Below are 23,813 nucleotides of genomic sequence, written 5' to 3'. Positions count from 1 at the left end.
CTGACACCCAGCTTGCTCACTCCAGCTGCTTTATTCAAACATCATACAAGGTTAGCTGGGACTGGGAAAGGTTCCAACTGCCAAGGTTATCTTGCCCTTACTGCTCATGAGAGCAGACAACACACACAAATCTCAGTCCCTTTTGACCATAGCTAGTCATAATCAAAAGTAAGAACTCCAGGTTTACCAGGAGTGTCTTAGGACTAAGATTAGTGCAGCCGTTAGCACTCATTTATTACCAAGTGCAGAATTCTATAAAAACAATATTTCTTCAAGGTTCAAGGAGTCTCGTAAAAATTTCTCAGTCTCTATTGATTGATCCAAACATAGCAAAGGCTTTGCTATACATTTCATTTAAAGCCAGACACAAAAGCTTTACTATATATTTCACTACACAAATGATGCAAGTCAAACTAAAGAAGAATGTCCAGGGTCTGACCTCAGACCATATGACCTCAGACCACACTCTGAGAAGGAGATGATGATACATGACAGTTTTGTCAAAATAAAGTTGTTGGTGATAGGCTAAACCTGTCCAGACAAGTAGAAAACTAAAGAAATAATTCTCTATATATTCAAAAACTAGAAACACAGTTGGCAAAACACATGGAATCAATTCTTTATTTAACCAAAAAGTAACAAGTAGACTGGCCAAATACGAGTATGGGAACTTTGGAGGGAGGCAGGAGATAGAAAATAAGAACTACACTTTTCCCAATATAGTATTTTTACTGATTATTTGGAAATTTCACATAATTTATCCATTCACACTCACTTGCCAGTCTTCCCAGGTTCACCCTCTCCCTTTGTGATCCTCCTCCCAAAAAAAGAAGAAAAGAAAAAAGAAAAGAAGAAGAGAAGAGAAAAGAAGAGAAGAGAAGAGAAAGAAAAGAAGAGAAGAGAAGAGAAGAGAAGAGAAGAGAAGAGAAGAGAAGAGAAGAGAAGAGAAAAGAAAAGAAAAGAAAAGAAAAGAAAAGAAAAGAAAAAATCAATTTGTGTTGCCCATATTATCAGACTCCCAGTGGACAGTCACTTAACAAAAACTGAGGTCTTCTATGTCCCTCCCACCCTACCTCACCCCTGCCAAAAGCCATCAATTGTGGGAAGCAACACTTCAGCATCCTTATCCCAACTTTTAAGAGTTCTTTTCAATGGCTTACTGACAAGACTGTTTCTCTTCTCTTCTCCTTTCCCCTTTCCCTGCCCCCATCTTTCTGCCTCTTTTGGTGGTGGTGGTGGTGGTGGAATATCATCTCCATGCTGAATAGAAAGCTTACTTAATACTGTAACCTATGTTTTAAAGAGTTGGTCTACAGCTTGGCACTAATGATTAAATTTGATTGTTAACCTAACTGGATTAAAAACATCTAGGGGAACTGATGAAACACATATCTCTATAAAAGGATTTCTAAAGACAATTAAATCCTGAAAGACAAGTCTTAAGAGGAATTGGTTTGTTTACCTCTTTCAGTTCCTGTACAACAGCTGAGAGCCTCTCATTTTCTGCCTGGACATTTGTAACCACAGCCCGGCTCTGCTTCAGCTCATTCTGCATCTCCAAGATCTTGTTTAGATAGTAAGCTTCCTTGGACGCAGACTCCTGAAGAAGTGTTTCCTCCCGAGTCTCTCCATCCTCAGCCACTTTACGGTGGATAGAGAAGGACTGCCCAAATGCCTGCAGAGAATTTGGAAAGAGAGTGCACAATGAGAAACACCTCAAGATTATTGAGCAGACTTAGGCAAATGTTTTATTTGGTTTTGCATATAAGAAAAACTACTCTGAAATACTGCAAGATACAAAAATAATAATAAATGAATATACATACACAAATGTGTAACAGTCTATCATGTCTAATGCTTCTAACAATTTATACCCAGTCTGGGAAGATTGAACCCTGGCTCTCACTTAGGCTACGTACGTGTTAAATACCTAAGCTACTCCTCCAACCTCTTCAAATGCAATTATAAGGTAAAGAAAAAACTTAAATATCTTGCAAAAATGTATGAGTCAAATAAAACTTAAAAACATTGTTAGGTTCTTTGTGCTACATTGTTTAGACACATCCTATAGCTCATCAAATTTTATGTTATTGTTTTCTTTCTAGAAAACATTCACAAATATTTTCCAAGAAAGAAAATAATAATTGCATCAATTCTTTAGTACAGAGGCATAATACTAAACCAATTATGGATAATACCTTAAAAGAAAAAAAAACCCACTGCAACTTAGTCGCCCCTGTTATTTGGAGGTTTCTTTAGGATTGCATTAAGAAAGCTTCGACTGTATTGGGTTTCCATCCCACTCTTCAATTCTAGCTGTCGCTCCCTGCATTCCATTCCACTGCTCACCTGATCCTGTATGGACCATACTTTCAATACTTCTTAAATATTCTCTAAGTTAATTTAGCACTCCTGAAATTGTTTATCCCAATACAATACCCAATAGCTTCTTGATTAAATATATGTCAACTTAATTTTTTTTCATTTTTCTATTAATTTTTGGGTTACCATACAAAGTAATGTGACTTCTTTCTTTCTTTCCTTTTTTCTTTCTTTCTTTCTTTCTTTTTTTACAGTTTGTTGCTGATTATCCAACTTAATGACATGTCTAACAGATACATGACAATGCTGTTTTTGATACATATAAAATATTTCATGATTGTTATATACTGTTCTATTAAGCATTTTAACATTAACATTGTTAAAATGTGTTGACAAAACAGGACACATTGGGATGTATCTTCTATGCAATAACTTGTATTCAATAGGCTGACACATGAAAATCAAGAGGTAAAATATAGCCTTGACTAATGACTGACATCCAAGCCAGGCTACATAACAAATTACAACATCTGAAGGGAATTTGTAACACTTGTGTTGCCACATCACATGTGAGCCCATATTCCACTAAAGCTATAAGCCAAATAAAATTATTTTATAAGCTGCCTTAGACTTGGGTTTTATTACAGCAACAGAAAAGGCACTAATGCACAGCCATAAAGTTTGACACTTGGTTGAGAAATTTTATGTAACTGAAGAGAAATATGATTACAATTCCAAACAAAATATAGAGGAACATCACATTATACAGCATGAATAGATTGTTAGCACAATTTTTTCTACTGAAAGATAATCTTGTCTTTTGGCTAGAGATCTTACCAAATCCTTTATAGTCATAGATTCCCTTCAGTGTGGTTCTGTAAGTCCTCAAAGACTACAGTGATATGGAAGGAATTTAAGATTGATTATACACTGAACATATTATTCTTGTATAAAGGAAACTTAAAGTGCAAAATGTTACCACACTGACTACAAATATGGATTCTTCTGCAGTATGACTTTTTCTCATTGTATTTGAGAATATGGCTACATACAAATGATTTACCATATTTCTTATTCATAGGATTGCTGTCCAGTATGTGTTATATATTTATGGATAACTGTGCTGTAAAAAGACCTTATCATATTAATTTCATTGGTAGGGTTTGTCTCGAATTTGTTTATTTTCTTATTTATTGAAAAATGACTGATAGGCAATTTTTGGGTATAATGATAACTGGTTAATTCCCTCTCACTCCCTGACAGTGGAGTGCAAGTGTACCAAATAGAACCAGCTAAGGATAGGAATCTACAGCATCTCAAATGTGTACCTCGTGCAGTTTGGCAACTGATTTAATACATGTAGCATTAGAACCAATGTAAAATATTTGAATATAGTTATAGCAGTTATGCAAACTATAAGGTATGATATACACTAACAACATCCATTCCATCAATTTTGCCAATATATGTACATTACTCTAGCATCTATCCTAGCTTAAAGAGTTTACAATTCTATACTTGAATTATGCTTTGATCTTGATTTGCATTACCATCTGAAAACCATCCATTAAAATCTATATAATTGTCTTCAATGCTAAACAACATTAAGTTAGATTTTGAGACTATAACAAGTCTTCAACCACATTGGAGTTCAGAGAAAGACTTTATTTATAGGAAGCACAAAAACATAGTTTACAAATCTTGCAGAGACATCCTACTACATGTACAGTCCCCTATTCCTCAATATGTGGTATCAACTGTCTTCTGCCTCCTGGCACACAATCATCTGGCAGAAATATTATGAAGGACTAGCTTACTTTGTCTTGGCAGAGCTAATCTGTCAACTATTCTGCATCTTGTGTCATTTCCTTGACAGAATTTTTTGTCTGGAGATGAATTAGGGCAATTCTTGCTCAGTAGCTATCTTTCCAAAACTGGAGCAACTCCAGTACAGAGGTGATGATTCTCAAAATCTTCTTTGAACCATGATGTTGTTAGGAGCTGACACACTTCCATGTTCTAGAATTTTGAAAATTGTCTTCTAGAGTATGTTCTTCCCAAATGTACCTTATAGCTGTGAGATTCCTATAGGTTTCTAGCATCCCACCTTTGTAGAGACTCTTCTGAGAAGGATCCAGCAAAGCCCACATTTCCTGAGTGAAGTTCACATGCATGTTATCATACATCACTACATTTACGTCTGGAGTCCTGAGCTTGCTGAGCTCCCCTCACAGCACCCAGCAGAGTCACTAAGAACATATCACACAGAAACACTCATACCAGCTCATAATAGGGCTTCATTATGCATCTTTATATGTGTATCATTTTCTATGTTCTCATTTGTTCCTTTTCCCCACTTCCCCCTCCTGTGCTCTCAACCCTCCCTCCCAGTGGTTCTCTTCCTTCACTCAGTCCTCCGACTTGTTTATCACATGGATTCCACTATCTCCTCTATTTCTTACCCCCTTAAAATCTTTTTCCTTTCTCAATCACATCTAGTTCTCTCTCTCTGTCTCTGTATGTCTGTCTCTCTCTGTCTCTCTGACTCTCTCTGTCTCTGTCTGTCTGTCTGTCTGTCTCTCTCTCTCTCTCTCTCTCTCTCTCTCTCTCTCACACACACACACACACACACACACACATTTGAAATATAGGTTCCACATGTAAATATGTGCCATTTATCTTTCTGAATCTGGAAAAGCTTAGGTTTTTTTTTTTTTTAAGATTAAGCTTTATTTTTAATTGTGTGTATTAGACAGTTATCTATGCATATGTGAATGCAGATGCCTTCAGAGTCTGGAAAAGGACATAAAATATCCTGAAGCTGGATTACAGGAAGCTGTGGGCTACCCAGTATGAATGCTGGGAATTTAACTCAAGTCCTCTGAAAGAACATGAAGCACTTTTAACAGTTGAACCATCTCTCAAGCCACAAGCAATTTTTTTTATCTCTTCTTGATAGTTTGTAAAGGGTACCTCTAACTTGTTCAACAAATTTCCTGCTTAACCATCTGAGATATTTCAGAACTTAATTATATGCTAAATACACATAAAAGAAAACTTATGACAAGCTACAACAAAAATTAACAAAGGTTTATAACTTAAAAAAAAAAAACACAGCAGACTATTAGCCCCAAAAGTCTGTCCACATTTTATTGCTCTTACCTCCCTCATTATACTCCAAGCTTCTGCCCAAATTAACACAATCCAAATATTACATATTTCACTGTATTTATACTTCATCACATGTGTATAAATCTGTTAAAATATACTGTATATTATTTTTAAATTTACATGTTGGAAACCTTCCTTATGTAGTCTGTTGCAATTTGCTTTTGTAACTGTATTACAAATTTGCAAAATCTATTCCATTTGCTTACAATATTGCATCTTTCATTGCTATAATCTAATATTTAAGTCTGCTAATCTACCTGAAATTTATTTCTGCTGATGAAATAAAATACAGATTCTAATTATTTTCTGTATAAACCATCAATTTCTCTCAAACTCTTTAATGCCACTCCTTTCCCACTATTTGCCAAGTCAGCCATAAATCATAATGGCATAAGTGTGTCTGCTTCAAGGATATCCCATGATGTCTCACTGGTATTCAGAAGGTACTGAAGTTAGGATCCTGAGTTCCACTGAGAAGGAAGAAGAATCTGACATAACTGTATTTATTCCTTAAGTTATTTAATACTTTGAATTTTCTGTATCTAACTAAAAGTCTCTTCTAAGGCATACAAGTGGCAATCTACAGATGACAACATTTGTACAAGAGTAAACCCATTCTCATTTGAATTTAATGAACATAGAAGTATTTTCTTTCTGTAATATACACATATATTTTTAAATATATGTACTATTAAAGAAAAAATCCTCAAAATTAAAATTTTTTCTTTCTGAGAGTAGTATGTTTTTACATTTATAACTTGTATTCACAAAATATAATTTTTGTATTTTTATTTATAAAATACCATTTTTATATTTATTTGTTTTTATATTTTTATATATTTACTTTTTTATTTTATACTTGTAAAGTAATAAAAGAATATGTGGGTAAATCCAAAAAGCTCCCACTTGTGTCCTCTTCTACCTTGAAAACAGATAAACAAGATTTTCAAATCTTTGCTTGACATAACTTGCTCAGTCCTAAATACTCATCATTGCCCAACTATAGGTCTCATAGTAGAATCTGTATTCTAACCTAGCAAAGTGTAACTGACAGATATTCAAAGCTTTCTTTCCTTAATCCCTCTTCAAATTTCCAGTTCTTATCTTTCCTGGCAATGTTATATATCAAGAAATATTGAGATCAAAATATAGAGGGCTGTAATCCCATAATTATATGGCTGATGTATTTCTGAGGCTCTACATCAGTTTCTCTCCATTATATTAGAACCTAGACTCTACTGATGCTATCCAAATACATAAACTTCAATAATCAACACATGGAAAAACATATTTGTAACAAGAAATTAAAAAAAACCCCGCTTGCTTAGCAAAACACATCTATCTAGAAATAAAAATGAAATACACATACTTTTGTAGTATTATAACTAGAAGGAAATTCTCTAGATATCTTACAGAACATGTTTTAATTTTTTATTTTAATATTTTATGTATATGGGCATTTTGTCTGCATATAATACTGTGCATCACTTATAGGTCTGGTGCCCACAGAAGCCAGAAGAGTGTCTCTGATATCTCTGGAAATGGAGTTACAGATGGTTGTAAGTCACTCAGTTGGTGCTGGCAATTAAACCTGAGTCCTCTGGAAGAACAGTCAGTGCCACCACAAAATCCATTTTTAAAAGCAAATATATATAAAACTTGGGTGGTTATTTTTTTCTCTGTCTTCTCCAGTGAATATCTTGGTTATTAAATGTACATTAAAAACAAATTACTTTTTAGATCATTGTGTCATTTTTCTGATGCCCTAAGTATAATTATAACATTTTATTTTCCCAATTAAAAATCAAATGTTTATTCTCAATTACATTTTCCCCTAATTTTCCTGAACTTTTTTCTTCCATCTTTCTTGCTAATAGGTATTCATTGAATGCCTAAGCACTGGAGCACAAAATTGCTGGCTTCATTAAACTGTATGAAGAAATCTAGATGTTTTATTTATATGCAAATTTCATATTAAAGCAAGTCTATCTCTTTGGAGAACTTACTGAACCATTCATTCCACTCAGCTGAGAAAAACAAACTGGAATCAGCTGAAGCTATGCCTTTACTATAGTCTGCCTACATAAGAAGACTCTCAGGGGGAATTATTCTAGCTTCAGACTCAGAAAAGGAAAGTTTCTTTTCCATAGATAGAACCATAGAAAAGAGTTTTGTTTTGTTCTATTTTGTTTTTTTCTGGAAAACAGCTATTTCATACTACTCCAGGGAGAAAAAAAAAGTCTCTAGTGAAGACCTAAACAAAATAATGAGGGAATGTTTGGCCTTGCCTTATTTACAGTAATTAGTAATGATGCTGAATTATCAAAGCAAAGTATACTTTTTTATAATTCACTTTTGACAATGTAGAACAAATAAAATTATTTTCATCAAATACAAAAAAGAGGGTTGCAAAGATGTCTCAATGGGTAAGTGCTTTCCACACATATATTAGAACTTGAATTCACTCCTCAGTGACTGTGTTAAAAAAAAAAAGAAAAAAAAAGAGTCAGGCAAAGCAGCACATATCTGCAGTCCCAACACTAGGGTTGTAAATGATTTTATTTCCTCAGAAGAGGAGATGAGATGAGAGCTGTACCCAAGCTTTACAAATACATGGCATGGGCTGAGCCCAGAACATTTCTATCTATCTCTAGGCATAAGCCTGGAAGCTTCTGGCATCCATACAATCAAATCTTCTGCAAGCCCAGATCTTGAAGGCTTCCGTTTCCAGTCTCCATCTGCTAATCTAGGTCTAGAATGTTCTCAGCCTCTGAGACTTACTGCTGAATAAGCTCACCCTTTCTAAATCTTTCTGAATTCTGATTGGCTGGTTCAATTAAGCTATTCTGGCTCAAAACTCCTCTCAGCTACTCACTGAATTGCTGGGTTTGGAAAAACTGCCTCTGAACTCCACAAACTCAACTATACTGAACTGTACTATACTCCCAAACTCTACTGTACTGTCTCTGCAAATTGTCTTATTCTCTCTCTACACTGCTCTCTTGTGAGAGTTGGGTGTATCTTATCTCTGACTCATTCTGTGAAATCTTTCTCTGGTTTATCACTTTGTCTGTCCCTCAATTAGATGTCATTGTTTGGAATTAAAGGTGTAAGGAATTAAAGGAATTTGTGTACTAAAGGAATGTCTGTATTTCATCCGGAGATATTAAAGGTGTACACTAAGGGTGTGGGTGTATTCCAGTCAAATCACACAGACTTGGGTCTTTGGATATGATCCCTTGCCAGAGTAGCCAAATTGTCAAGGAAAATGTCTTCCACTCTTCGTATTTAACATGTCTGGTAAAGAAACTAAATTCTTTTGTTCTTTTTTAATCTAAATATTTACTACTATAAACTTCACTTATAGGCCAAAAGTGTTGGTATATGTCTATAACTCTAGAACTTAGGAGGTAGAAAAAGAAGGATCAGTAGGCCATCCTCTGTAATTTGGTAAATTTGAGGTCAAACTGGACTACACTAAGTCCTGTTTCAAACATATGCGTGTGTGCGTGTGCACACACACATACACACACACACACACACTCACATGCACTCATGCACACAGTGCAGATTTACTTTTAACACAATTCATAATTATTATTCTTCCACATACTTATCAAACTGTTTGCCCAAGTGAATAACCCATTGTTCTAATATGAAAGTTGTTTGCCCAGAAGACCAAACAGTTTGTCCTGATAAATTGATTTGTAAGAGTTTCCTAAAGTAAGCATTGGAATTATTTATTAACTTACTGTCTTATCTTTCTAGGCAAGTACTTCTCAGGATAAAGAATTAGATTATGTTGACACATATACATGCAGTCTGATACCTCACATTGCATGAGTGATTAAAAGATAACCAGGAGGAAAAGTCTGATTGAAATAGAAGAATTTTCAACCATGGATTTGTAAAGGGTGTAAGTTACCTAAACTACAGGCTTGCTTTAGAATAGACTGAGACACATACAGTTCATAATCTGCTCAAATATATATCAGTAAGAGAGTAGATACTATAATTCAGGTAGTTTTGTTTCCTAATTCAATATTTTAATAAACATAGCTCCAGCTTTGTAATAGTTCTAAATATAAAAATATATAAATCTCAATAACAGATTTTGTTTTTAATTTTCTGGTACTGTGCAAAGTGTCAAGGGCTGTGCAGGAGGAACAACTAGCAGCTTTAGAACTCATGGAATGTGGCCTACAGGTTAGCACAATCAGGATGCACACACCTCAGAGAAGCTTTGCCCAGAGAACTCCATGTCCTGAGGACTTCATGCTGTTGTGGAGTTCTGCTCTGCTGGTTGCCTTCACATTCCTCCTAATTTAAGAACTGTATGAAAACTCTCAGGGGGCTTCCAGTCCCTTGCTGGGCAGTATCATTGGCACTCACAGTAATAATGCTTGATCTTTCTCAAGCATTGCTGCTGTGGTAGATTAATGATTCAATTACTAGCCTTGGAAAGAGCTGAGAGACATAAATCGTTAGCAATAACCATCACTCTTAGAGTTTAGAAAAATAAGTTGTTAGTGAAGTTAGGTTATCATGCTTTTGCTAGTGGCTCTGTGTACAGAGCCATATTGGGGCAGTCATGCACTGGGTCAGAGTTTGACTTTGGTCAAGGTTAACTTCTCCCAGATAGCCAGGATCCTGCTCCACCTAGGGCCGAGTGCTCAAAGTAAAGGTTAAGTTCATTGTTCCTCCAGGTCTAGGAATTCCTGAATTAAGCAGGTGACCCACCCAGCTGCAGGAGCAGTCAAGACGAGGACCTCCAAGAGAAGCTAGACAACTTCCACCGGAACTCAGCCTGGAGTCTGGGGGGAAGGGTTTGCCCAAACTGTTAAAAGGTCTGGCGCCATTAAAGTTTCTGGCTTTGATCAGTGAATATTGTCTTAGCCATACTTCTTTTCGCCCCTCTTCCCTATTTATTCCTCAGCTTCTGTTCCAGAAACCCACTTCGTAATAGCTGCAGGCAGCTATGGAACCCTACATATTGGTGCCAGAACGTGGGACAACCTGGTACGGGAGAATTTCCTGAGGTAACCCTATCAAGCGAAGCTTCGCAGAAAAGGTGATAAGGAATGGTATCCGCACGGTAAGCAACATAGAGGTCAAAAACTAGCGCTAGTGGAAAAATTTTTCTATTGTTGTGAGTGCAGAGGGATACGGGTTTTTCAAGCAAACTGTGTTGACCCGGCACAGTGGCCGCTTGGGTTGAAAAGATAGGGAAATATGGGGAAGGAATTTGGTAGTCATTTGCCCAAAACTCGTAAGAACTGATTTAGGCGGAAAAGAAAGGGGTTTTAAAAATAGGCATATGTCCACAGCCTCTAAGAGCTGTTTAAAGAGGAAAATGGATGCAATTGCTTAACAAGCGCGCTTAACTTTCTGTGTATCTTTCCGTGTTTGTCCCGGTGCACTGAGTGTTTGTCTATGTGTATGTTTATGTCCTCTCTGTGTTTTTGTGTGAATGACTGTTTCATGTTAAAAAGAAAAATTGGTAAGGATTTCATCTGCTGGTAACCTCTTGAGCCAGCCACAGTTTGTGTGGGGATTGATTTAAAGCCGCGCCGCAGCAGCGCAGCTCACTCACCCAAGAGGCAAGCATGGCTGGGGAAAAAGCCACTCTTAAAAGCCCAGAAGCCTCAAGATTTGGGAAAACTTTGGTTTGGCTTGTGAAATTCATGTAGTTGCTTTATACTTGTTTCTAATTGGTTTTAATGGTATAAGGCTTTACATGTCTTGACTAAAGAGTTACAAATTAATTGGTTATTATGTAAAAGGTATAGTGTTATTAAGAAAAGGTTAGTTTAAAACTGGTGATTCAGTGTTGGAGCCATCTTAACTAGCTACACGTGGCCTAACGCAACTCATGCTTTGTTCTTGTTTATAATTGGATTTAAAGGTATATTTTGCATGTCTTGACTATAGAGTATTGGCTTAAGTCACTGGACACGATTTAAAAGGTATAATGTTACTAACAAAAGTTAGGTTAAAGCTGGTAGTTTAGGGTAGTCGCCATTTTTAAACAACACGTGGCATGACGGTTAAAGCTGGTAGTTTAGGGTAGTCGCAGCTATTTTTAAGATGTTAAAAGTCAAGCTTTTAATAATAGTAGATATATATATAGCTCATGGTTTATAATTGCTTAAAATTGGTCCATTTTTAATACTGCTAATTCTTAATATTTACAGTTTATGCAAATGTGATTCAAATTTCTAAGAACAAAGGATATGTTCTCTAAATGACTGTCCTTTAGGTATTTGAAATAATTTTATATTTTGTACACATCAAATTATAAAGATTTGTTCTTGATGTCCTCAATTTCTACCTCTACCACGTAACGGTGTTAATCCTAGAGGACTTAGTTATTACAGATAAATGATACTCATATTTCTAATTTAGAAGATTAAAAAATATGTGCATGTGACTAATGATTCATTTTTAGGCTGTCTAGTTGCAACTGCTCTAACAGAAAAAGCAACTAAAAATGCTATGTTTATTTTATATAATTACATAGTTATTGCCTATGTTATGGGTTATACTTTGTGTTCCAACTTAAATTAATAAAACAATATCTTCTTGGAAGAGAGAAGAGAGGGGAAATCGTGTCCCTGTGCATATCATTTATATTATGCTTACATGTTTTTAAGAAAATTTTAAAATTTGGATGCCTAGAAACTCCTTGCTAAATGTATATGACATCTTGTAATTAGGCATATTGATGTCTAGGTGAAATGAAGGAATTCACTTATTGACATATGCCATGATCCTGATTTAATATTGGGGGAGAAGGCATGTCCCCTATGTTTTTTCCACAGAATGCTGCAGAAGATATGCTGACTGTGTGCTTGCTGAATGCCCAGACCATGGTAACATAAGAGCTATATTGGGTATATGTTCTTGACTTACCTCAATTGTCAAATGTCCCAGGTTAGATAAATTGCCTAGCTTCAAGCTTTTAGACTTTATGGGACAGAACATGGAGACTGTTAAGCTAGCTTAGGAAAAATTAATCTAAAGAAGAGTTAAAATGACTCTTCTCCTTACAGTGTTCAGCTGACTCAACCATAGACTGGTCTAGAAATAATTCCAATATTGAAGATTCCAATTTTGAAGATGGCTAACAATCTTCAGCCAGCTGTGTTAATTTAACATATAGTCTCCACTTTTCCTGAGAAGTAACAGCATATCTCTTGATACACAAGGCTACCTCTCCCACCCCAGAGGCCAAGCTTTGGGTCCTTAAAGTTGTTAATTTGCAACTGAATTGGATACTTCAGGGACAAGTTAATCCTATTCCACCTTTAACTTTTGACCTTGTTTGTTAAGCAGACTGGCTGTCTCCACCCAGGCTCACCTGGATGGAGAGATTGCATGTCTGTTAAAGACACTTGCAGACCCCCCTGGCTTCAAAACTTACACAAGTGGATCTCCAAAGAGGGAGCCACATAGAACTCAGATCTATGTGTGTTTGTTTATGAACAAACATGGGTACCAGTGAGACGTGTGAGGCAAAGTACCGCATGGGGAGGTGAATTTCTGCTTCTGAGTCCCCAGGAAGTACACCTAATTGCATAGGGGTTAACGTCGAGAGGCTGTCCTTAAAATAATAAGGGAGACTATTACCCCTCCTCTGAAAAAGACGTTATACAATATTTAAGAGGAATTACGGTCAATGCTTCCTCTCCTGGTTAAGGCCCACCTTCTTATGAAGGATATTTATCCACTTGTTTTCTACCTCCTCGTGTTCTAATTAATAAAAAAAGGGAGGACATGTACAGAGCCATATTGGGGCAGTCATGCACTGGGTCAGAGTTTGACTTTGGTCAAGGTTAACTTCTCCCAGATAGCCAGGATCCTGCTCCACCTAGGGCCGAGTGCTCGAAGTAAAGGTTAAGTTCATTGTTCCTCCAGGTCTAGGAATTCCTGAATTAAGCAGGTGACCCACCCAGCTGCAGGAGCAGTCAAGACGAGGACCTCCAAGAGAAGCTAGACAACTTCCACCGGAACTCAGCCTGGAGTCTGGGGGGGAAGGGTTTGCCCAAACTGTTAAAAGGTCTGGCGCCATTAAAGTTTCTGGCTTTGATCAGTGAATATTGTCTTAGCCATACTTCTTTTCGCCCCTCTTCCCTATTTATTCCTCAGCTTCTGTTCCAGAAACCCACTTCGTAATAGCTGCAGGCAGCTATGGAACCCTACAGCTCTGATAGAGAAAATCTTGGGGAGCAATTTGAATGAAGTTCAGAAAGGCATACTCTTTCTTTCTTTAAATATTTAATATTTAATAATATTAATTTAATATTTAATAATATTTTAAAGTTTATTTAAAGATTTATTTGTTTGTTTGTTTGTTTATTGTGTATGAGTATACCATCGCTCTCTTCAGATACACCAGAAGAGGGCATCAGATCCCATTACAGATTGTTGTGAGCCACCATGTGGTTGCTGGGAATTGAACTCAGGACAGCTGGAAGAGCAGTAGTAGACACTCTTAACCACCAAGTCATCTCTCCACCCCCCAGAAAGGTGTACTTTTTATTTTTTTATTAGATATATTCTTTATTTACATTTCAAATGTTGTCCCTTTTCCTGGTTCCCCCTCCCGAAAATCCCCTAACCCATGCCCTCTCCCCCTGCTCACCAATCTACCCACTCCTGCTTCCCTGTCCTGGTATTCCCCTTTACTGGGACATCTAGCCTTCTCAGGACCAAGGGCCTCTTCTCCCTTTGATGTCCAACAAGGCCATCCTCTGCTGCATATGTGTCTGGAGCCATGGGTCCCTCCATGACCCGTCCAGCAGGTCCAGTTATTCAGGGTTCCAAAGGGGTGCTACCTGAGGGTCAAAGGGGGAAGAGAGAAAGGAGACCAGGCAAGGAGGGTTCAATTGTCGAGGTCTCGTTTAATTTTCTGGGGTACACAAGTTTTAAGCTTTCAGAGGAAGAGCTCGAGGCAAGAACAAAGGAGGGAGGGGCATTCTTGGCAGTTTCAGCAGGAAGAGATAAGGGCCTTCCGGTGGAGACGTCTAAAGTTTGCACAGTCGTCTAAAGTTTGCACAGTCGGGAGCATCCCTTGGTTATCTCAGAACTTCCCTTCAACTGGCAGTTCATAGGGAGAGGCTCTTCTTTGTTTTACTCAGGACCTTTGCCCGCCAGCCCTCCGGGCTGTTAGTTATGGCTTCCCACACCTCCATGTGTACTCTTTGGTTGGTGGTTTAGTTCCTAGGAGCTCTGAGGGTACTGGGTAGTTCAAATTGCTGTTCCTCCTATGGCGCTGCAAACCCACTCTTAATAGTTGAGCTATGAACTTTTTGAGGTCAGGGAACAAGAACAATGGCAGTCTAATTAGCATTGACTGATGTAACTTTTACTGAGCCTGGACTATCAATTTAGGTAATGATTAATTTCTTGAATCTGGTGATTAGATGTGTATTCTGAGGACTTAAAGTAGAAATGACTGATTGGTGTGTGTGTGTGTGTGTGTGTGTGTGTGTGTGTACATATATACATGTATATTATATATTGATATATATGTATATACATAAAAATATGTATGTATATAAATATATGTATGTATATATTAATATATGTATATATACACATATATATACATATATATGCTTAGATATGTGATTCTTTTAAGATTTTTATAAGATTACTTTTTAAGAACCTTTCTTTGTAGCCTCACATTGTTGCCTGCCAGTAGCAGAAAATGGCTCAAAAAATTACCTTGTTTATTTACACTTTGCTAACCTATAACAAGTTGCTTAGTTAGTTACAAATTTACATGGGTTCTTGTGCACTTTTTAACATATAATTTTTTTAACCTGCACTACATAATGTTTTTTCATGTAAAGGTATTGGAGAGCATACTGTTTTTACATAATCATTCACTAAAAGAAAAACAGAATGTAATCACATTGTAATTCTATATTGCCTGAAAGATTTTGCTGGGATATATAAGCTGTGGGAGAAATAAAATGTTGGAGCCTACTCATTGGAATTTATTCCATCCAGCCAATATGTATTTTAAGTATGTATGGTATGTATGTGTATACATATATATGTGTATGTAAAATGGTTGGAGCCAGCTCATTGGAATTTGCTCCATCCACCAAAAAAATGTATGTGCATATACACATATACATACATACAGGCATACATATATATATGCATATATACAGGCATACATATATGTATGTAGATATATATACATATATACATGCAGGATGTACATTATGTGTATGTGTGAAGTTGTTGGAGCTTGCTCGTTGGAGCTTGTTGAAGTTTGTTTCATCCATTCAGAGAGAGACAGAGAGAGAGAGAGAAAGAGAGAAAGAGAGAGAGAATGAATTTCTCCCCATTTTTCTCTTTCTTTTTTTTTTTTACCAGCCTTTTGTGACCCCCTCAAAGAGTTTTTTCAGTGGCTTTTTGCGGCCCCCCAATAAGTTGTTTTTTGTTTTTGTTTTTGTTTTTACCAGCCTCTTGTGGACTGCCAAAGGAATTCTTCATTAGCTCTGCAGGGAGCATTCTGGTCTGGCCCAGTCAACTGCTGACTCTATGCCCCACACCAGTTTACCCTAGATATCAAAACTGGTCTTTGACAGCAAAGATTTATAATATTTCACACAGGGGGAAAAACACTTTTTATTTGTGGAAAGCTTTTGGGGGCCACTTCTAGAAATTTGGCAGGAGTTTGACAATGGGCCAAAACAAGAGTAAACTCAAGGCAGAAGTCTGACTTTGGGCCAGGTCTGGGGAATTAGGCTCAGATTAAGAACATTTACATTTGATTTAATGCAAAGCTCAGAGCCTTAGTGGAGGCTTGTGTGGCAGTTCTTTTATCTTGGTTATCTATTGTTTACAGGATTTTGTTTATTGCCTTACTTGGTCCTTGACCAGGAACTGATCTTAACATTTTGCCTGTACTTAAAGTGGTGTAAAAACAGACTAGAAAAAAATAAACCCTCTTCAGCCTCAGAATGGACTGGGGCCATGCTTCAGTGTTGTCTAATTGTCTTTTTTTCTTTTTAATCCTCACTCCTGCCCTGGAGAACCTGCTGACTGAACTGGCTTGGTCACTTACTACCTAAAATTCTGTTTCAAAGCAGTAACTACTATCCACATATGACCATTTAAGTTACAATTAATTTAAACAAGAAAATTAAAAATTAATTCTTTGGTCACATTTGTATAGTTTTAGAGTAAAAATATAACATCTATTTTCAGAAATTTCTAGGTCTGTATTTGGACATTTAACTACTGAATATATAACACCTCAGTAAATGTTCCTAACTAAATAACAGCAAAGCAAGGTCAGGACATAGTAGCACAACAACAATGAACCACAAAATTTCAATGTCTTAACACTTTGCTGTGTTTGTTCCCGTCCATGTTCAAAGTGATGTTTCTGGTCTCTTGGATATAACACTAGATTTGGAAAAACAGGCTTTTCTAAATCCACTCTACCAATGGCAAAAATAAGCAGGAAGAAAAAGGAAGGGGGAATATGAGAGGGAAGAAGGATGGAAGGAAGAAAAGGAAAAACAGAACATCTTGGATTTCATCATGCCTCTTTATATAATCTATTAGCTACAAATACTTTTCTGGACCCATAAAGATGCAAAAGATTTGAGAAAGCAATCTCTATATAACTCAAGGAACAAAATGAAAGGTAGTGGTGAACACAGAACACCCACTACTACAAGAATTTGCCAACCTCAGACCTTATCATGCAAACAAATTAAGAATTTGTTTACATCAAAACTTGAAGAATTTGTACATGTAGTGACTGCATTAAAAATATGCATCAGAAATATGCACTGATCCTCAACATGAGAGAAGTACATATCCCCACTGCACTGATGCCAACCTTGGCTATGTGAGGTATAGCATTCTTTTCTGGCAAATGAAAATGCACATTCCCAGTTGCCCATCTGAAGTATAAAAGTATAAAATGTGGAAGACACAGCATGTGTCACTGTCTATAAAAGCTTTGAGAGCCATTTCACATTTCTATTGTATGGTTTTTCCTTTTGCTAAAAGACTATCAAGACTTTAGAGAAGAGCTGCTGCTTAAGCCTGTGTCTCAGAATAATGACATGTCTTGGTTTCTTACAATGAGTGAACAACATGAGAATCAAACTATTGCTCCTATGAGTCCCTGAAATTTAAGAGCTGTTTATTATCACAAGAGGTTCTAGCTTTGGCTGAACAAATTATACATGCATGTATGTATGTATGTATGTATGTATGTATGTATGTATATGACTTATCAGGGCTTAGGAGATGGCTTAGTGGGTGGGTAAAGTGTTTGCTGCACAAGCATGAGGATCTAAACTTGATCTCCAGCATCCATGTAAAAGCCAAGTATAGTGGCACATGTGAAGCCCAAGCAGTGGGAAACAGAGAAGAAGATCCCAGAGTTCACTGGCCAGTCAGCTTAGCAGTCATAACAAGCTCCAAGTTCATTGAAAATAGCCTATCACAAATTATAAGATGGATAGCACTGGAGGAAGACACTACAGCGTTGGCATATGTCCTGCACAGGTGGAGATCTGGGCATATACTCTAGCATATAATACTATGCACATATATACATAGATAAATGTACACACAGACAACTGAGAGCAAGGTGTGGCAGCTCACACTTGTAATCCCAGCTCCCAGTAAATTGTAGCAGCGAGACACAAGTTTGGGTCCAGGCCAGGTCACATAGCCAGACACTATCCTGAATTAACCAAATAAACAGCAACAAAACCATACCAGACACTACAGCTCTTAGAAGTATATAAACCAAGAAGACTGTGGGAGGCAGCATGATGGCTCTGTGGGTAAAGGTGGTACCCACAGAAACTGACAACTTGGGTTTAATTCTCAGAACCCATAGGGTAAAGCAATGCTCATAAGTTGTGCCCTGACCTATTCACACACATTATTGCATGTGTCCATGCCAAATAAGGAGATGGAATTTTAAAAATAAAAATAAGTAACTTTTTAAAGCAGAGGAAAACTGTATGCAAACTATTTCTAAGAGGTATGAGAAGTGTGTAAGGGCACCTGCCATCAAGCCTGACCCTGGTTTCAATCCCTGGGGCCCACAGAGCAGAGAGAAGTTATCCTCTGACCTCCATACACATGCTGCTGTTAGAGTGAAAATGATCTTGGAAGCAAGAGAATAGAATCTCTGGCTTGGTGGAAAGCTAGCATTGAAGTTGGACTTGTCCAGTCACTTTGGCTAAAAGGACTTACTTTAAACCACACTAAAGAGATAAGAGAAATAATTAGTTCCTTAATAAGATACTTCTCTTATTTCTTCCTAGAATCTCCACTCCATCAGTACACAACAGCTTTCATGACGGCAGGGGACTTAGAAGTCTGTATGCTTTTCTGAACTATTTAGAAAAGAATAACTTTTTCATTTCCTTCTTTTATCTCTTCTCTAAGCATACTTCCCTTGTCACTTTGTGCTTTTCCCTCAACATTTAAAGGCCTCTCTCCTTGCAATGTGGCTGTTTGTCTACCATGTCTGGCTTCCTTCTCTTATTTGGTTCTCATCCTCTGAGTAGTCGCTAAAATATTTACAGCTTGCCTGGGGTTTTTCTTTTAAACTCTAGTAAAATTGTCTAGTAAAATTGAGCTTGAATTTGGGTGCCTTATCAAATTGTCTTATTAATGAGACTAAGAACCCAAAAAGAATATTCTAACTTCCCGTCTATCACTGACACATGAGTATACACACACACACACACACACACACTAGTAATTAACAATTTTTAAACATGAGTGTTATTTATGATTTGCGATTAATACTAAAATATTCATATAATTAGTATAAAATGTGAAATAAGTAATCATCTAAAACAGTTAAAATATTTTTCTTAGATTTCTTTATAAAATTATCTCCTAGATTTTTGAAAGAAAACACTACTGGTGAGGTAGTGATGTAGAATCTCTGATTCTCCTGTCAGATGGTAAAAGATGAAAAAGGAATAGCTATTATCTACTCACACTCTGAGTGCAGACAGACACTGTCTGGACAGATTTACATATGCAGCACATTCCTAGCAAGTAATTTACAAATAATTTTCTGGATTTGAACAAATCTCACTAAAAATCACAAAAGTTGGTTCTATAGAAACATGACTGTGAAGAGTGGGTAAGTCCTGTGTAAGCATATATCACTAACATGAACACAGCCAGGTCAAGGACACCAATGCCTCAAACACACAGGAATGGTCAGGCTTTCCTCTGGCCTGAATATGGAGTACGGCTTACCTTTAGCTAAAAATAAAACATGCAAAAAGTATAAACCACAACTTCCTCATCCTAGGAGACTGCATGATCACATACACACCCTTAGGTTGCTCCCTTACAGCCACATCCTACCAAGTTTATCTAACCTGTTTCCTTATTCATGTTGAATAGAATATCCTGAATATTCAACATGCTCAATATCCAAGATGCTGGTGTATTGCCATCAAACAGCCCACCTCATCCTAGCTTCACATTACTTGTGTCTTTCTTTTTAATTGTTTCTTTTATTTTTGAGATTATATTTTAATTACATAATCTTCCCCTTCCCTTTACTCCCTCAAAACCCTTCCATATACCTCTCCTTGTACTCTCTTCCAAATTCATGGTCTTTTCTCATTAATTGTTGTTACATAAACACACATGCGCATGCGCGACACACACACACTCCTAAATACAAAAGTACAATGTGCTCAATCCATATAATGTTACTTGTATATATGTTTTCAGGGTTGATCATTTGGTACCAGAAAGCGACTGATGTGCTCTTCTGTACAGATGATTTCTCTCTCTACCATTCTTTAGTTGCCTATAGTTCTTTGTGTTGGGTTGAGGCCTCCTTGGCTTCCCCATGTCCCCCAGCATGGAATAGCCATATCCACTGAAAAGGGCAAGAATCAGGAAGCCAGCACAGCTGCTTGGCACAGTCCCAGCAAAGCTCAGCCACATGCTGCAGTGACTGTCCTTCATCCTCTAACTTCTGGGTTATGGTCTCTGCATGTTGCATACCTGGGAATCCTCTGCATTCCTGCATTTTGATTCATTTTATGCCTTTTCCTAAGGAAAAAAAATGTGTCTGAGTCTTTTTAGGAAAATCCTAAAATTAACTTTATCTGGCCACTATTTGGAAGTCTTCCTTATTCACTAGAGATCATTGAGCACAGAGAAGCACATAGCTAGATGAGACCACAGCTTAAGGAATCTTCTTGGGATATCTGCCCCTGAGCAAGCTCAAACAGCATAATTGTGTAGGATAAACAGAGATAATTGGCAAACTCTGACTGGCCAGGAGAACAGTTTACAGATTTAAGGTCTTTGTTTAAATTATAGGCTTAGAGCTTTCTGAAAATGTAGTTTAAAGATAAGGGGTCATACAGAGTACGCTCCTGAATAAGATAGATTGGCAAAACTTTTCCTACTTTATAGTGTAGATGATAAACATAAAACATAGTAAAAGAAATTAGGCATAAGTATTTGTTATTCATAAAAAGACCAGTTCAGATATTTTCTATTTGTCAGGAGTGCTTTAAAACAATGACCACTGCCAGCCTAAAAGCAGGCTGTCATATAATAATGTGTTTGCTTTAGAAGAGACATTCTTTAAATTCTTTTAATTGTAGTTTTAGGGCTAATAATTATAATACAATCTGTTCTGTTTGTATTTTCTAATTGTGACTGGACACATAATCTGTACTTGTTTGGATAATCATTGGTCTGTCTTTGTTCTGTGAAACCTGTATAAATAAAAAAGCAGTCAGATTGCTAGTATATCAGAGCTAAGAGATTCCCCTGACCATCACCTGACTCCCTCCCTTCCCTCGCTCACTCCTTACCACCTCTGTAAGCCACCTTGTCAGCAACCACCTGACCCTTGGCCAGGGAAGGCCCCCAGCACCCCTGCCCACATTAGTAAGTCTATTGTTGTTGTCCATGTTCAGCTCATATTTAGGCAGCTATGTTGATGAGACCTTATAGGTGTGGATTCTGACATCCCTAAGAGATAATATCTCATAGCAAACTCCCTGGTACTCTTGATTTAAAATCTTTCTGCCCCATCTTCTGCAATAATCTTTGAGCATTAGGAACAGGAGTTACATTGCATATGTATCTCTTGGTACTGGGCTCCACAACTACGCATTTTGATTGTGGTTTTCTGTTGCAAAGAGAAGTTTCTTTGATGCAGGATGAGAACTACACTCATCTGTGGGCATAAAGACAAATATTTATAATTAGTTAAAGATTATGCTGGTTTAGTAAAAGGAAGTTGTAGATTCTCCAAAATCCAAGATTTCCCTTGCCCTGGGTAGTTGGCTAGGTTTCCATTACCAGACATAATTTTCCTCTTGTTGAAAAGGTCTTAAGTCCAATTGGAGACCTCAAGTCCAATTACTGCCAAGATATGTGTACCATACCAAGATATGTGTATGATAGTCCTGAGGACTATCATGCCATGATAGTCATTTTTGTTCATGGGCATCATAGGTGGGTAGCACTAATGGTTACTTTCTGTCTTTGGAAGGATGTATGGTATCTTCTGGTACAATGAAATCTAGTGCTCAGGAAGGAGGATTTCAAATCAGTTCCAACTCAGAGGTCTTTGGACCCTGTGTCTGAAGTGCATTGGCCTTGGAGAAGACATTGTCAGCCCAGATGGGAAATTTCCATTTAAACTATATGTGTATATTTAGACACAAAGTCAGTTATAGAACAGGAATTTTTAGTTCAGTCTTTTTGTTTTGTTTTGTTTTGGTTTGGTTTTTTTCGAGACAGGGCTTCTCTGTAGCCCTGGCTGTCCTGGAACTCATTCTGTAGACCAGGCTGGCCTCAAACTCAGAAATCTGCCTGCCTCTGCCTCCCAAGTGCTGGGATTAAAGGCATGCACCACCACCGCCCAGCTAGTTCAGATAGTCTTATTGTTATTTTACCATTACTCCTCTGTATTTATCTTCTTTTTCCCTCCCTAATTAGAGCCTCTCATTTTTCCCATTTCCTCCATCTGATCGCTTGTCTCCTTCTCCATTGTTCCCCCACCTTGTACCTGGCACTGCTGTTCCTTCTTTCCTGGTTTCTGCAGTTACTCCAAGATAAGTTCTTACATCTGAAGATTTGGATCTAGCAGCTTCAGATGAGAGAGAAAAAGTGACATTTGTCTTTCTGAGTCTGGGTTACCTCACACAATAAGATCATTTCTAGCTGCATCCATTTACCTGCATGATTTCATTTCTCTTTACAGCTGGTATATATAACACAGTGTATGTACAACATTCTCATTATCCATTCTTCAGTTGAAGAACAGTTAAATAATTCCAATTTCCTAACTACTGTAAATAGAACATGGTTGAACAAATATGTGAAATAGGATGTCGAGTCCTTTGGGCATAAACCAAGGAAAGATATAGGTGGGTCAAATGGTATATTTATTTTTAGCATTTCAAGAATGCACCAGAGTGACTGGGCCAGTTTGCAATCCCAGCAACAGTGAACAAGGGTTCTTTTCTCCTCTTCCCCTCCAGCATCTGTTGTCCATTCTTTAGTTGATCTTTGTTATTCTCACTGGGGTAAGAGGAAATCTCAAAATTGTTTTGATTTACATTTCCCTAGTTGTTAGAAAAAATGAACAGTTTTTGAGATATTTCTTAGCTTTTTTCCCTTTCTTATGAGAACTCTCTATTTAGGTCTCAGGCCCAGTTTTTTTAATTAGTCATTTGTTTTCTTTATTTGGGGATGGCTTTTGTTTGCTTGTTTGTTATTATTATTTAACCCTTTGTTTTTTTTCAGTTCATTAATATTCTGTATATTCTCTGTCAGATATACAGCTGGCAACGATTCCTATTCCTAGACTTCCTCTTCACCCCACTGTTTCTTTTAAAATGCTTTAAAAGCATTTTAGTTTTATGAAGTCCAGCTTATCAATTGTCGGCTTTAATTGTCAGGCAAATTGACTGCTATTCAGAAAGTCAGATTTCCTATGCCTAAATCATGTAAGGTATTACCCATGTTTTCTTCTAGGTGTTTCAGTGTTTGGGGTTTCTCATTTAGGTCTTTGATGTGTCTGCCTTAATCTCCCATCACTCCCAGTGGGTTTCCAAAACATAGTTTACATAGGCCACAGGCATGTAGCTAACAGGGACTTAACTGATCTATGTTTAGAGCTTTCTATTAAACTATTTTATGGTTTAAATGCAGAATATTTCAGTTTGTTTATTTGTGGAAAACTTGGTCCCTAGCTAATGGCATTTATTTAGGAAAGTTATGGAATCTTTAGTAGGTGGGATCTCACTAGTACA

At 37.1% G+C, this 23,813-nt stretch overlaps 1 protein-coding gene across 1 annotated transcript in view; it reads right to left on the bottom strand.

Annotated features, from left to right (window-relative positions):
• Bicd1 (BICD cargo adaptor 1) overlaps positions 1-23,813 on the bottom strand; it is a 148,333-nt gene that overhangs the window by 68,213 nt on the left and 56,307 nt on the right. The window contains exon 2 of the mRNA XM_052175363.1: positions 1,463-1,675. Within this exon, the coding sequence (XP_052031323.1) occupies positions 1,463-1,675 (213 nt within the window). The remainder of the gene's footprint in view (positions 1-1,462; positions 1,676-23,813) is intronic.

The sequence above is a fragment of the Apodemus sylvaticus genome, chromosome 2 (genome assembly GCF_947179515.1).
Source record: "Apodemus sylvaticus chromosome 2, mApoSyl1.1, whole genome shotgun sequence".
In the NCBI taxonomy this organism is placed as follows: domain Eukaryota; kingdom Metazoa; phylum Chordata; class Mammalia; order Rodentia; family Muridae; genus Apodemus; species Apodemus sylvaticus.
Note: the sequence above shows the minus strand (reverse complement) of the source record. Positions and strands in the feature narration are given on the sequence as shown.